The sequence below is a fragment of the Choloepus didactylus genome, chromosome 12 (assembly GCF_015220235.1).
Source record: "Choloepus didactylus isolate mChoDid1 chromosome 12, mChoDid1.pri, whole genome shotgun sequence".
Lineage (NCBI taxonomy): Eukaryota > Metazoa > Chordata > Mammalia > Pilosa > Megalonychidae > Choloepus > Choloepus didactylus.
In genome coordinates, this window is record NC_051318.1 from 60,368,419 (window position 1) to 60,385,045 (window position 16,627).

Below are 16,627 nucleotides of genomic sequence, written 5' to 3' on the forward strand. Positions count from 1 at the left end.
ATTTTTTTTTTTTTTTTTTTTTTTTTTGTATTTATGGAAAAGGTTAATGATAGAAGAGAGGGATTGGTTGTGTGACGAAGACTCAGGTCCAAACTGTGCCTTTTAAAAGGCTATTTACCATAGCTGGGAATAATCTTTGCACAGATCCAACCCCATTTTATCTGTGGGGCTGGTTTTAATGTTACAAGCAGCCAGGGAAAATCCTACCTGCTTGTTGACACCCAACTTTCCTTTATAAAAGGACATAGTCTTTTATTCCATAGAGGAGTAAGAGCTTATCCTTAGAATAATCAATCCAAAAAAAAGATAAATTTTTTAATATGCTACCTTGTTTTAAATAGGGGAGAAGAAGATGTAGAAAGGAACGTTTGAGGAGCAGGAAGTTACTTGGACAATAAAGGGACAATAAAATTGAAGAAGATGCTGGAGATAAACTCAGGCCAGCCCCACATACTTTTTGGCTGTGAACAGGGAAAGCATGTGTGTTTTTGTTTTTGGAACATTGTTCTTTTTATAATATGCTAAAAATTTAGTTTTTAAAAAATAAAATCATTTTCTTTAAAGAACTACAGTCCCAGAGAATTCATTAAGTGTCACCATAGTACACTATAAAACTGGATAAAACTTCCTAAGACTAAAAAATATATTGTGGTTAAATATTTAACAAAATTTCCCATTTTACCATTTTTAAATGTACAGTTCAAAGGTATTAACATTGACATCTTTGTGCTGTCATTGCCATCCACTATCAAAACTTTTCCATCACCTCAGATAGAAACTCTGTACCCATTAAGCAATAATTCCCTATTTCCCCCTCCCCCTGTTCCTGGTAACCACTAATCTACTTTCTTTCTCTATGAATTCACTTATTCTGGATATTTCATATAAGTGGAATCATACCAATATTTGTTCTTTGTGTCTGGCTTATTTCACTCAATGTTTTCAACTCATTTGTGTTGTAGCAATATAAGACCTTCATTCCTTTTTATGGAATGTATATATATATATATTTATTGTGTGTATATATATATATATATATATACCCCACATTTTATTTATCCATTATCTGTTGATGGGAACTTGGGTTGCTTCCCCCTTTTGGCTATTGTGAATAATGCTGCTATGAACATGGGTGTTCCTAAGACTTCATTATTGTTTTTCCTGATTTTTAAGAAGAATCTATACTGATTGAGGCTTCCAGCTATTTAGTTTAGTAGTTATTTTCACCTTTTGACTGTTTTCATGTACCTGCAACAATATATTAGAGGACACTTCATGGTTATACTTAACTAAATACTGAGCCAGAATTAATGAGTGAGAATATATTTATTCTAAAGCCCTAATATGTCACACCTCAACAAAGTGGTTTATCTTAGAAATAGTTAAAGAAATTTTATACATTTATGACAACAGCAGAATAGAAAGCATATTTATTTTAAGTTATACAGTGGTGAAAGAGACAGCAAAATTTAATTGGCAAATTCTTGTCCAGCCATGTTTGGGTTTTCCAACTACCATTTTGAAATGTTCTTGAATCATCTCTACTTTAAAGCCCTACTTCATATTGTAAGTACAGTTGACAGGTATAATAAAGTCATAAAAATTACTTGCCTGTGTGAATGCTATGCTTTCTGTGCTAATCATTACCTGAGTCTACATGGTACTTCCACAGAATTTCTCATGTATTTTCTTAGAAACAAGGAAAAAATTGTGGATAATTCTTTATTAGAATCTTGTTTTAAAATTTAAGCTCCATGTTCAGATATCCTCATTTTGTCTTTGTTATGGAACCACTTCTTTGATTTGCCGTTAAAAACAAACTTGGCTTGTCTTTGTTTGTCTAAGAATCTTTGCTTGTCACCCCAATACAGTCTGAAAATCCAAAATACTGCTTCCCTAAAGAAATTTTTCTAAGAATCTTGAAGATGGTGGCATTGCCCTGATTTAGCCACTAGATGGTGATAATGCAAAAATCTAAGTTTTGCAATTTCCTCTGATGACAACTAGCAGGTTAAAGAGGAAAGATTAATTAGGCATGTTTAGGCACAATTAACCTGAGTTGACAGGCTTAATGGGAGACAGTGAAACTAAGTACACCTTATTTATCTGAGGAAGGCTTTACTTCTGTGCAGCAGACAGAATGGTATAGTGCTATCTGAAGCTATCTGGGGTAAAGGACTGGGTTTTTATTTTTAATCTGTTGTGTGCCTATAGTTTTGAAAAAAAACAATGAATTCTAAGAAAAATTAAAGACTACAAAATACAAGCTCCAATTTATTAGATTCAACAGGCATAACCACTGTCAAATTGCTTTAAAGTTTCTAAATGCTTAATTCAATGTTTTGTATTTATCTCCTTCCAGACTAGTAACCTTTTGTGGACAGGCACTGGTATGTGGACTATACTTTGAGTAGCACTGGGAGACTTGTAAAGGGCATCCAATTCATTCAGGAGAACCTGGGTTCAAAACGTGGCTCCTTTACTACTAGCTGAGTAGCCTTGGAAAACTCAACCTTTCTAAGCCCCAGTTTTCTCATGTGGGCCAGGTAAATTTTATATCTACGTTTAGGCTTTTCATGAGAACTCAATGATAATGTACCAATCTCCCAGGAAGTACTCCAATGTCAGCTGAAACTGAATAATTGGTATATTACATATTAAACCAGTTTGATATCTGCTTCATCATCTTATTGACTGGTGTTTTTTTCCATGAACGGATGGAACGTGTTCAACTGATCACCAAATCCATAAAGGACCTTGAAAACTTGTTTGATGGTCTAATGAAATCACAACTACTTGCAGTTACTTGACAAAAACCAGTCCTTTCTCTAGGAAGTTCACCTTCTTCCATTAAGCTAGCAGATTTAGTAGGAGGTAGACGTACATGGAACAGTGAAAGTTTTAGAGGGTACTTGTTTACCCAGACATGTCTGCAGCCAGATCACTCTCATGCCTCAAATGATTGAAGAACAACAGAACTATCAGCTCAAAGTCTAGATGATTATCATGAAACCCAAGAAAGGCTGGCACTTAGACTACATTAGGAAAGATCAAGGATGACATTTTATTCTTAGATTAAATCATCATAGCTACCCCTTATAAGAACATACTATGCCAAACATACATGATTTCAATCTTTACAATTCTGAGAGACGGATCATTTTAGAAATAAAGAAACTATGATTCAGCATTGTTTACTTGCATAAATCACAAAATACCAGTTACCGGCTAGTTCAAAAATGTTAGCCAAAAATCAAACCCCCAGATTTGTGCTCTTTAACACTGTATCTGCCACATTCTGGAAGCAAAATCATTCCAGCTATGGTGTCCAAATAAGTCTTTAAGGTTAAGGTGAATGAAGCACAATGTAATCAGACTACTAGACTTAGCTTCAAAAGTTACAAAAACTAAAGTCAATCTAAACCACCAAAAAATATTCAAATAAAATAGTTTAACTACCATATTGGAAAAAATAGCTCCCACCATGAAACTTACTATTTTTTTAAAATGTTATCGTATCCACGATTTTAAAATTTTGACTCCAAAGATCCTAAATATCTGATACGAACCATAATTCTCCATTTTAACAACAACTTGGAGACTGAAATCAAGATCACCTTAACATGCTAACTTTAGCCAATATAATAAGTTTCTCTTTCTCTTTCTAAGAGGAAAGTCCTGAGACGTTAATATGCAACAAGTCTGCTGATGTAATTTTACCTTCATATTCCAAGAAGAAAAGCCTAAGAAATCCATAATGTAAAATCACTTCCTGAAAATCGAGATGCTGGTGGCTTAGAGAAACCAGAGCAGTAGCATCAACATTTTATAAACCAAAGAGGTTTAGTTTTGTTAGGTAGAGGGATTTCTTCATTGTTATTTTAATAAAGGGGATTTCATAGGTAAAACCATATTCAAAATTATAAACAGATAGAAACTGTTTGTGCAAAAATATGTATAAAAATTGCAAGCGACTTAACAAAAATTCTTTAGTTGACAAATGCGGTTGTGAAGGGGTAATAAAATCTCTTAATGGGCTAAAGCAAGAGTTCTTGTTTCCTGTGTGGCCCAAAAATAGATGTTTCATTTCCCAAAAGTAGGTTCCACTGTAAAGAAAATATTCTGTATAGTTGGTTTATCGCTTGAACTCTGCTCCAAGTTCAGCCAACTTCTGATATGTCCTTAACAAATTTGGAAACAGTCGTAGGGATTCAAACCATGTTTTCTGCCCCTTTTCTGGGCTGGCTTGGACGGTCCATGTCTCGTAATAAATACTGTTTCATTTGTCCCATTTTACCCATTTTGCCATTTGTTAAATGTGTTCCTAGTTAAAAAAAAAAAAACAAAATATATCTATGTGAAAATCAAAATGAACCTTTGGTTTAGTAAATTGTTTCAATAGTCTACTAAGGCTATGAATGCATATGAATAAACAACAGCTTCTGAGGTTCCAAACTGCATCTCACAGAAATACAAACTCAGCCAATTCTTATTCCAGTATTCAGGCATAAGGTTTTTCTGAATTGTAAACATTAAGATAAAATAGATGTATAGAGAAGGTCTTAGAAAATAATTTTATAATCATTAAGCTACAGTCAAAAACAAACCCTGGATTCAGTGGCAAAAGAGAAAAATTATGGAAGAGGAAAGGTGAATGGGGCAAGGCGTGCCAAAGAAAACAGGAGGCGGAGATTCGGAGCTTCTCATTGCAAAATACTGTTTGCATACATTAATGGCTGCCTGAGAAACAGCTACTCTAGAAGGCTAGCCTACAAATGATATTAGAGGTAACACCTACCCTACCTGCCTTTAATATATGGTTATTCCTTTCCTCCCTGTACTTGCTGCTGTGGGATTCTCTTACAATCTCCTCCAACACACACACAAATTCTTTCAATGAATAACTAAACTGGAAATGTTTTTGGCCCAGGTCATGGACTAGAGCAAACACCAGGATTGTCTAACTCTCATCCTACTGCCTTGTACCAGACCAGCTCTTTACAAAGCATCTCTCCAAATGTTGTAGTTACAACTTCCACCTGGGCATTTTATGCCTAATTGAGTTTTGCCCCAACATTTCACTTTGTCACTTTGTTTGTGAACTGAAACTGGGGATGCTATTTTTAGCCTACTTCAACTGTGAAAAGCTACTGCTATAATTAAGAGTTGAGACGTTTTTTAAAACACTAACATGAAGAAAGGTCCTCAATGAATAGGATTATCAGCAGGCAGATGGATTGACTTAAAAGATTTTAACTATCAGCATATTACAAAACTATTTTACAGAAAAAAGGGTCATTGTTCAAATGATTATAAATTTTTGTAAGAAGGAAGATTTTCAGGTAACGAGATAGACAGAAATGGAGAAAGGAGAGCTATGAACTAAACCACCCTTGGAATGAAAGAAAGAGAGCTGATTATTTTATGAGCACTATTAAAGAGAGTGGACTTTAATGTTGGAATGGTTTGAAGTGTATCAATTAGAAGGTAAGAGGAAAGATTAAAAAATAGAATGGTCTATTCTGTTAAAAGATCTCCCAGAGAACATTAAAAGACCTCAGTTCTAGTTCCTGGTTCTGCTAGATCCAGCTCTTGTCACCTTAAGATAAGCTAAGAACTACCTCGCTGAGACTTCGTTTCTTATTATAAAAAAAGGAAGAAGTATATCTCATTCTCCCACAGAGCTATAAGTTAATGCACTCCAAAATGCTTTGTAAAGAGCTATAAAAGTGGAAAGCATAAATTCTAGAACTATGTAGTCAATGAAAATGTTATCACAAACTACTTCATTCAGGAAGTTCCACCTTTTTTGGGGACCAGCAATTCATAGTGTAGAGCTCTATAAATCATTTGGAACAAGCTCCATATGTCTGGATGCAACAGTGGTATAATCCCCATTGTATAAACGAGGCAAGTGGGCCATTAAGGTAAAACGTGACTGACAAGGACACCCAATGAGTTATGAAAAGTTTGCTGAACACCTTCATCATTAACCAAAAATGCAAAAAAAAAAAAAACAAACAAACAAAAAAAAACAAAAACGCAGCAAAATTCCAACTGTTTTAGCCAATACATCCGAAAGAAGAGAAAATTCAGGGTAAAATATTTAAATTGCTCAAGGGGCTTCAAATACACAATATCATATATATTTTAGGAGGCAATGTAGTGAAGTGGTTAAGAGAACGGCCTATGTGTCTTGACTGCCAGGGCTGGAGTCCCACTTACTTAGCTGTGTGACCATAACCTCTCTGTGTCTCAGTTTTCCAATTTGAAAAATGGGGAAAAATAATAGTAACTATCTCAGAAGGTTTCTCTGATGATAAAGGATGCCATTTATGTAAAGCACTTAGAACAGTTCCAGGCCAATGAAATAAGCTTCAGTAGCAGAGAGATTCCAAAAGGAGCCGAGAGGTCACTCTGGTGGGCACTCTTACGCACAATTTAGACAACCCTCTTTAGGTTCTAAAGAATTGGGGTAGCTGGTGGATACCTGAAACTATCAAACTACAACCCAGAACCCATGAATCTCGAAGACAATTGTATAAAAATGTAGCTTATGAGGGGTGACAATGGGATTGGGAAAACCATAAGGACCACACTCCACTTTGTCTAGTTTATGGATGGATGAGTAGAAAAATAGGGGAAGGAAACAAACAAACAAACATACAAAGGTACCCAGTGTTCTTTTTTACTTCAATTGCTCTTTTTCACTTTAATTATTATTATTATTATTTTTGTGTGTGTGCTAATGAAGGTGTCAGGGATTGATTTCGGTGATGAATGTACAACTATGTAATGGTACTGTGAACAATCAAATGTACGATTTGTTTTGTATGACTGCGTGGTATGTGAATGTATCTCAATAAAATGAAGATAAAAAAAAAAAAAAAGAACAGTTCCAGGCCAAGAGTAAGCCCATATGAGTGGTATCTATCATACTACTTTGTAATATAAAACATTTTATTATCAGTAAAACTTTTTTTCATATGCAGTTAATAGATCCTTTAATCAATTATTTTTTGAGGGACTCTGGGTGTTTCCTCACTATTTTATTTAGAAAGTTGAATTTAATTGTACAGAGTGTTTGATCATTTCATTCTTTTTTACCATTGGAATAGGTCAGGAGATAAACTACTCATTTTCTGTAGTCACAAGTGAAGTGTTGCATGAGAAACAGTTTGGGTCAAAGGTTAGCAGTTCTGGAAGTACATTTTACAAATGACCTCCAGAAAGGGGAACATTACCGAAATGCCTCAATGAAAGCCATTTCTTTCATTTGGATATTGATACAATCATCAAAAACTGCCATATTTTTGAAACTTACCTGACATGGTTGCTACTAGAACTAATGTTCCATTTTCCTTCCAGTGAATATCATCAATTCCTTCAAAAAAGCAGGCAGCTCCTTGATTACACCAGAAAGGGGCATTCATTTCAGGTCGGAGATGGGGGAATGTGCAGTTTCCAAGCTGGAAAAGTTCATACCATTCCATTGTGTAGTTCTTGCCAGTTAAAGTACTCCTGAATCCAATGGCATCATGCATAATTTTCTGTGTAAAAATAATACATGTATAAAAGCATTGTAAAGTAACCGTAGGTCCAAGCAACTAGATGGGAGAAAATATGGTATCCCTCAACTGTACATCAAGCAGAATTGCTCAGCTGTTCCTCTTCCACACTGCTGCTCTCATGCCCAGTCTGTGGCCCCTCAAACTCCAGCCCTTCTTCCACTCTGGTTTTGGCCTCTGGGCTCATCTCAGATAGGAAGGAGGTATGCTATGCGTACATGCTCATAATTTCCTTACGGCACAGAAAAAGTACTAGACGCCTCTATGCCATAGTCTCAGGAAAGAACTCCATGTACCTCACGGGGTGATGAGAAGATTAAATGGTTATATGCTCTTTAGGAGGAGTGCATGTAACAGGGCCTGGAAATCAAGAAGTGTTTCCTGCCTCCCTTGCCCCTTCCTCTGGGTCTCCTCCTTTCTTTTTCCATACACTGGGTAAAGGAGTTGAGTTCAGGATCTCAAAATATCAAGAAGGATTCAAGTTATTGTCCAGATTAGAAAATATAGTAAATAATATTGCAATTATTTTGTAAATAATTACATCACTATTTTTGACTACTCATGTTTTATATTTGCTAAGAATACCAATAAATATGACCTAAAATCAGCCATTTTAACAGTGATTATTCCATCAAATCAATATAATTAACCAAATAATTTAAGTAACCAAACATACAAGATTGAGATGCATTCTTACCATGTGTCCTAGAAGGTCTCCGTATTTAAATTCCCATACTGGGGCTTGTAATCGAAAGACTTCAATGACATCATCATTTTTCATAACAGGGATAGGAGAACCAACTGGACAGAAAGTATATTTAGCTTGACAATAAGGATCTGATTCTGGACGGAAAGAAAAGCGCCTAAAACAGAAAAAGAAACTACCAACTTGGATTCCAACAGAAATTTGGTTCCTCACACATTTTAGAATCCAGATTTTAATTTCACTGTAACATTTTTAAGAAAAATGTTCAAAACTCAGACCATACTGTATAAATAGAAATATACATTTTATGTGCTATCCTGTCAACAGACCCCAGCTATGTCTGTAATAGTAAATGACAGATCAAAAGCACTTTGATAAATTCATGTTTCTCATTCCCCACTCTCATGTTGAGAATTTTGAAGACAGGACATGTCTTAAAATGTTTATAGTTCCAGATCCTACCAAATCAGCCATGCAAATGTTTACTGGATAAATGAATATTTTAAAATATTTATTTTTCCAAACAATCCATACATTATTGTTCGAAGATAATGAAGATTAAAAAATAGTTTCCTTAAGAATTAACCAACATGCATTTAACCAATATTTATTGAGGATCTGTATGTAGGATACCGTATATTAGGAAAGAGGGCAATAAAAATTAAAACGCCATTCCTTTCCCCACCGAGTCTGGGGTGGGGGCAGGGAGACATTAAACAAGTAATTGGGGTACAGTGTGGTTATGCGGCAAACTAAAGGAATGTACAAAAATCCTGTGTGGGCACCAAAGAGGAAGAAACCATTTTTGGCTGCAGAAGGCTGGGGGCAGGAGTGGGCTGAAGGAGACATGGTACAGACGGTGGAGGCAAGTAATGAGATAAAGGCCTGGCTTAGGTTTTTAAAGTACCTGTGAAGGCTGGGACAGAAAAGGAGAGAAAATATCAAGCATCATAAGACAAGCATGACACCTTGGAATAATCTCCAGTAGGTATCTAAGACTAGAATTCAGGCTTCAGGCAGGAGGACGGAGAGCGGAGGTAGCAGGGACTGTGTCATTTTGCAGGAACACAGTTCAGTGTGAATAGCGCCCACTGGAGTCACACAACCCAGAAGGGTTAAGCGAGTGAATGAGTTTGAAGAATTGTAAGTAGCAGATCTGAAATGACTCAATTTGCTATAAAATAAATCTTATTTTACAAATGGGGAAAATTAAGTCTGAGAGACCAGTTAGGAAGTGACTGCAATAATACAGGCAAGAAAAGAAGGCCCGAGGGGACCACAACTGATGGGCTAGTGGCGGGGGATGGGGACGGACACACGACAGGACTCTGACGACTACTGTTGAATTCAGCTCAACACACATACACAGGTCACCTTCCACACCTTGCTCTGAAACGAGAAGGATGAATAAGAAGCTGCCTCTGTCTGTTCTCTAAGAATCCTAGATCCCTAAGGTTCCAGCCAGATCCACTGTTTTAAAATCCTAACACATAAACAAAAATTTCTATTTTAATGTGAGCTTAATAAAATCTTGATGATAACCCAAAAGGCAAACTCCCTAAAATGTATACTAAATTCTAGTAAACTTATCTGTTTTATAAGTGCTTACCTAGTTTAAACAAATACATTAAACACACACTGATCCTATTTTCAAAATTTCATCAAGAGTTTCAATTTCCCACAGTGTAATTTATTTTAGGCCTAAAGTAATTTTAAAAGCATACTTTAAATTAAATGTATTGTAGTCACTTGAGGGGATTAGAAGGACAAGTATTTAATACTTGAAACTTTCAAAGAAACAATAAGGTACAACAGTTAATACCTTGTCCTAATTGAAAATCAAGTTTTGCATTAACTCTGTTTTATTGAATATTTCATTTTATCTCTTATGAACAGTTTTTAATATTTTCAAGAAAACCTGCTTCAAACCAAAACTTCTCCTTTCTTCATGTATATTAAGCAAAACACGGAAATGGCGCAAGCCATTCAGAGAGCTGAATACACTTAATACCAAGGTTTTGACAATAGCTGACATTTACTAGATTTAATTCCCCCAGCAACTCTATGAGTTACTTTCTGAATGAGGGCAGGTAGGTACAGAGATACTGAGTAACTTTCCCAAGGTAGTAACTTTCCCCAGCTAGAGATGGTGGAGCCAGATTTGATCCCGAACAGTCAGAACCCGGAACCGGCCCCAAACCACTAGATAATCTTGCCTCCCCAACGTACCACCTCATCTCCTCATCCCCAAAGACCTAGGTGAATACTTGTAGGTCCACCAAAACTTGCTGATCTTGCTGCTGCCTGGTGCTGACCCCATGCTTTCTTTCTCCATGTTTAACTATCTCTGACAGTATTAGGCCAAGTAAACACTTTTCTGGGGTCAAACACGCATCAGCTTCGTGGTTTGCAGTCTCCGTCCTCGACTTAGGACCAGCGTCCTACCTCCAAGTTGAAGAGCGAGGCAAGAGAGGTGACCAACTCGGTTTGCCCGGAGGGGGCGGGCTCCCGGGGCTCGGGACCTGTACAACGCGCTTAGGTTACGCATTAATAACTAATGACAGTGTATAAAATAAGTAGCAAACCAGGTATTTAAACTGTCTTCCCAAGTTATTCAAGGAGTCACTTGATAAAATGTCTACAAGTCACTCGATTAAAAAAACATTACTCCCCTTTACTTCCGTGATTCGGGACTGCTCTGAGTTTGCGTCAGAACCATAGCTGGTTCAAGGGTCCCGAGAGGAAGAAAAGCCCCGGGGCGGCGTGCAACAAGCAGATGCAACGCCCAAGTTTTCAACGACAATATGCACTGCAGAAGGGTCCTTTCGGCGACCCGACTGTGCCTCCGGCAAGGCCGCGCGCTGGCTCCGGGATCACGCACCCCCGCCCCTCCTACACCGCTACGTGCGCACGCCGACGGTCCACGCGAGCCCGTGCGCGCTCCTGGCCGCGCCCCGCCCGCACTTACTTGTAGGGCACCGGCCACTGGTGCCAGGCGGAGCTGCTCGAGGTCGGGGACAACAGCCAGAGCAGCGTCAGGACGTAGTGCCAAGGTGCGCGTGCCAGGGCAGAGCCCGTGCTCCGTTCTCCTCCCGCCCCTGTGCCCGCGCTTCCAGCCTGCGCCATATGGCGACTCCGGGTTCTTCCGACGACTGTGGAGAACCCCACGAGCGGAGCATGCGCGGAGCTGCTCTTCCGACGCCCGGCGCGTACCCCGGCACTCTGGCCGCGAGCGGCTGGTGCGTCTCGGCCTTACTCTGCGCGCTGCGCCCCAGGGACTCTGCTTTAGGTCGGTGGTTGTTCACCGCGACGAACAATAGAATCGCCTGAGGAACTTCTGAGGGCTACCCATGCCCATAGGTCCCCTTTAACTGTTCTGTTTAGTTGTCAGACTCCTCGGGTGATTCCCATATGCAGCCAGGGAATCCCTGCCTCTGACGGATTTCAAGTGTTGATTTAATCAATTCTTCCATTTTTTTTGAGCCTTATATGTTCCTATCTATAAAATCAGGTCGACACATCCATCTGTTTAAAAAGCATATGCATTTGAAAACCTCTTTCTCATCTTCTTTTGTTCTGGAAACCAACTTGTATCTCTATATTTTTCCTCTCTAGAAGGCCCCTGCAGTTTCTTTTTTATATGATTGAGTTGTATTTGTAGCTGATATTGGCCCTGAGGGCATACAGAATTACTTAACGGTTTTCTGACTTTCCTTTCTGGTGGAGATTCAGATTGATTTGCTTGAGGTTTTTCATAGGGGCAATGACAACATTTGTTTTTATTTTTATTTTTTGAAGGTGAGGATACTTGCTCCTAATGCCAAGCAGATGTATATCGCTAGTCACTTGAAAGGGAGCCCAGCAGAAGAGAAGGGCAATGTGTTGGAGGCAAGTGCCAGCAGAGCCTGGGGGGGGGGGGGGAGGGGGCGGGGAGGCGTACAACATTTGGCAGACCTAAACTTCAGCGAGCTTGGCGCTGTCATTATACCTGGTGGGTTGGCTGAAAGCTGTGAAGCCAACTGTTCATTTTAATTAATGCTCACTAATTTTAAAACCTTCTTCCAGAAAGAGTGGTGCAGGCTCAGCTACCATTTCTGAATCCTTCTGTGCCAGGCTCTAGGTCAGTGATTTTCAGACTTTGCTGCAGGTGACAATCAAAGGGGGAGCTTTTAAGAACTCATACTGCCCAGGCCACACCCCAGAACAATTACATCAGACTCTCTGAGGGTAGAAACTCCCCACGTGATTCCCCTGAGCAGTCAAGATGGAGAAGCAGTTCTCTATCTGGAGTGAGCAATGGTTCCCAAGCTTGTCTGCACACTAGAATCACCTGGGAGCTTAAAAAAAATATTGAGGCCTGCGGACCATCCCTAAAAATGGTGATTTGATTAGTCTTGGGAGTCGCTTGGATTTTGGAATTTTTAAAAGATTCTCAGATGATTCTTATATCTAGACAAGTTTGGGAACCACTGCTTGATTCCAACATGTCTCAAATTTTAATGTGCATGGGAATCACCTGGGATTTTTGTTAAAATTCAGATTCCACTTCACTTCCCAGGTAGCAGGTGGCCTGTGGTTCTCTGACCACACTGGAGGGCTCAAGGCTCTGGACATCACAGCGGAAGGTCTCTGGTATCTGGCCTTTGCTCTGCTGGAATCACTTTTAGATCAGCGATTCCAGCATTTAAAGCAAAAGATTGATTTACCATGTGTGTCTGTTTAGATGTGTTATGTCCCCCCAAATGCCATGTTCTTTGACTCAGACTTGTGGTGGCAGATGTGTTAGTGTTAATTAGGTTAGAATCTTTGGATTAGGTTGTTTCCATGCAGATGTGACCCACCCAACTGTGGGTAATACCTTTGATTAGATTATTTTCATGGAGGTGTGGCCCCGCCCATTCAATGTGGGTCTTGATTAGTTTACCTGAGCCCTATAAGAGCTCAGACAGAAGGAGCTCAGTGCTGCAGCTTAGAGGGACTGTAACTTTGTAACCGAATAAGCCCCCTTAAAAAGCCAATCCATTTTTTTTTTTTTTGATTACTGCCCACTCACCGGAGATGCATCACGCGTTTGTGAAGACATCTCTGCTGGCTCCATACCCATTTCAGAGGCTACCAACTGTCTCTTAATTTCCTGGATGAAGTATTTCCGCTGCTCTAACTGCTCCTGAAAACTTGTGAGATTGACGAGGAAGACAACGAGGTCAGCGTCAGATCAGCCTCTGAGGGCCATGCCTTTGCCTGAGGAGCCACCCTAGATGACAGGAATAATAAGGAACATTTATTGAGAAGAGCCTCCCTAAATAAAATGATGAGAACATTCACTAACATGACTGAGCGCTTACTATTGCTAGGTTTTGTTCTGAGGGCTTTATAAGGATTTAGCCTATAACCCTCACAATGACTATGACTTAGGTCCTATTACTAGTTTCCATTTTAAATGGGGGATGCTCCGAGAGATTTTGTGACCAGCCCAGTCACACAGCTAGTCAGTGGCGGATTTGGGATTCAAACCCTGGCAACCTTGTTCCACATTCTGTGTTCCTACTCCCTGCCCTTTACTACCTTATATTATTCTATATCCCAGACTGGCCCATGCCAAGTGCTTTCCATACCTATTTTACTTAATCCCAAGCACTATGGGGCATTGGGAATTATTATCCCCATTATATAGATAAGGAAACTGGCACAGAGAGGTTAAGTGGCTTACCCAGGATCTTACAGCCAGTGGCTGCTATCTGGTCTAAAGACTTAGATTATTAACCAGCTCGTGATATTACAGAAATGGCCAGTCCTCAGCCTGGCCACTAATGAGCTAGGCCTCGGTTTCCCTATCTCTGAACTAGATGTGGCTTAGAACAAATGTTCATAAACTTCACCCAGGGTACCTGTTAAAAATACAGATGGAGGACCTTGCCCAAGAATCTACTTTAACAAGCTATGGTTATATCCTTAGTATGGAGAAATCAGAAACTCAGCTCTCCCTTGTAACTTTCAATCCATTTTTAATATTTTGCATAATGGCAGCATTAACAAACCAGAACACCATGTAATTGTCTTAGATATTTCTTCAACTTCTTTTCATTTAGCCCCCCTCATAAGGATCTGTATGTTGTATATTTTATCTTCTGCAAACTGAATGATTAAAATCAGTTTTCTTTTAAAATTACTTTAAAAGTTCACAGTTTTTGAAATTTTTGGAGGCAAACTGGAGATGTCCCACAGTGAGACTTGGGAATCACTGTTTTAGATTAGGATTGCATTACTTGTTGATATTTATACAGATATTTCTAAATAGGTTGCTTACTGCTGTTTTACATGTATTATTCCATATAGCTTTTCCTGTATAAAATACCAAAATGTGGTGGCTTAAAAACCATTTGTTATCTCTCTTGGCTCTGTGGTTTGGCTGGGCTTGGCTGTGTGGTGTTCGCTTAGGGCTCTCATGAGGTTGCAGTCAGATGGTGGCTGGAGCCAAAATCATCTGAAGGCTCCACTGGGCTGGGTATCTATGATGGCATCTTCACTTATGTATCTGGTGCCTAGGCTCAGATGGCTGGAACAGCTGGGGCTTACTGGGTATCTTTCTCCACAAGGCCCTTCATGTGGCAACCTTGGGTTTCCTCATAACTCATAGACCTTGGCATGGTTGTGCTTCATACGTGATAGCTGGTATCCTCCAGAGCAAGTGTTCCAAGAGAGCCAGGCTTTCCTCTTATGATCTAGCCTCACAAGGTCACTTTGGCCACATTCTGTTGATCGAAAGTGAGTTCAGATTCAAGGAGAGGGGACTTCAAAAGGCAGTAAATACCAGGGGGCATAGATAATGGGGCACCATTCTGGAGACTCATTATCACATATATGTATAAAATGTAAGTTTAAATCTCTATTTAGAAAACCTCAGAATGGGGGGGGCGCCATCAAAAATTTCATGCAGAGGTGCCTTGCATATGAAAATGAAGGGTATTTGTTTTGTTTGAGTTGCTGTTGTTTTGAGGACTTGCCAGACTGATTGATAAGACACCATTTTTTAATTCCACTGCAAGTAGGATTGCCCTGAGAGAATTTTGTAAAGATTGTTGCCCCTGAGGTTTGATGCTAAATTATTGCTTTTCACATCTAAGATGGTATTACTTGTCAATCAATCTAAAAAAAAACTACTGCTTTTTAAAGAAGAAAGATGTCAAATCAGAGACCTAATCTCAAAACTGGTAGAACTAGAAAAAGAGCAAACTAAATGCAAAGCAAGTGGAAGGAAGGAAATAACAAAGAATAGAGCAGAGATGAATGAAATAGAATACAAACAAAAACAAATAGAATTAGAAAAACCAAAAGCTGGCACTTTGAAAAGATCAATAAAATTGACAAACCTTTAGTTAGACTGACAAAAAAAGATACAAATAAGGAAAATCAGAAATGAAAGGGGACATTACTGCAGACTGTACTGAAATAAAAAGGACAATAAGAGGATACTATGAAAAACTGTATGTCAACAAATTGGACAACCTAGATGAAATGTAAAAATTCTTAGAAATACACAAACAACCTATACTGACTCAAGAAGAAATAGAAGACTTCAACAGACCAATAACAAGTAAAGAGATGGAATCAGTCCTCAAAAACCTCCCATAGAAGAAAAGACCTGGATCAGATGGTTTCACAGGTGAATTCTACCAATCATTCCAAGAAGAATTAATACCAATCATGCTCAAACTCTTCCAAGAAATTAAAGAGGTGGTAGCACTACTTAACTCATTCTATGAAGCCAAAATCACCGTCATACCATAGCTATATAAAGATAGTACAAGAAAAGAAAATTACAGACCAATTTCTATAATGAATATAGTGCAAAAATTCTCACCAAAACATTAGCAAATTGAATCCAACAGCATGTTAAAAGACTTACACACCATGATCAAGTGGGTTTTATTCCAGGTATGCAAGGATGGTTCAACCCAACAAAATCAATTACTGTAATAACCACATTAACAGAATGAAGAAAAAGACCACATGGTCATCTCAATTGATGCCGAAAGGGCAATTGATAAAATACAGCACTCTTTCTTGATTAAAAACAAAACAAAACAAAAAACAACAACTTAGAACACTAGAAATAGGAGGAAACTTCCTCAACATGATAAAGGGCATATCTGAAAAGCCCACAGCTAACATTCTACTTAATGGTGAAAGATTGAAAGCTTTCCTGCTAAGATCAAGAAGAAGATAAGGATGCCCACTGTCACCACTATTATTGAATATTGTACTGGAAGTTCCTGCCAGAGCACTTAGGTAAGAAAAAGAAATGAAAGGCATCCAAATTGGAAAGGACGAAGTTAAAACTTCCTATTTGCAG

The 16,627-nt window shown here is 38.7% G+C and overlaps 1 protein-coding gene and 1 pseudogene across 1 annotated transcript; one reads left to right on the forward strand and one right to left on the reverse strand.

Moving 5' to 3' along the window:
- Positions 1-1,415: 1,415 nt before the first annotated feature.
- Positions 1,416-11,564, reverse strand: CLN5 (CLN5 intracellular trafficking protein). Its single transcript, XM_037800443.1, is given in 7 exon segments — positions 1,416-3,874; positions 3,877-4,009; positions 4,011-4,094; positions 4,097-4,337; positions 7,321-7,550; positions 8,266-8,431; positions 11,243-11,564. Coding segments are annotated over 7 exon segments (1,068 nt in total). The 5' UTR covers positions 11,401-11,564; the 3' UTR covers positions 1,416-3,818.
- LOC119506859 overlaps positions 11,401-16,627 on the forward strand; it is a 44,424-nt pseudogene continuing 39,197 nt past the window's right edge.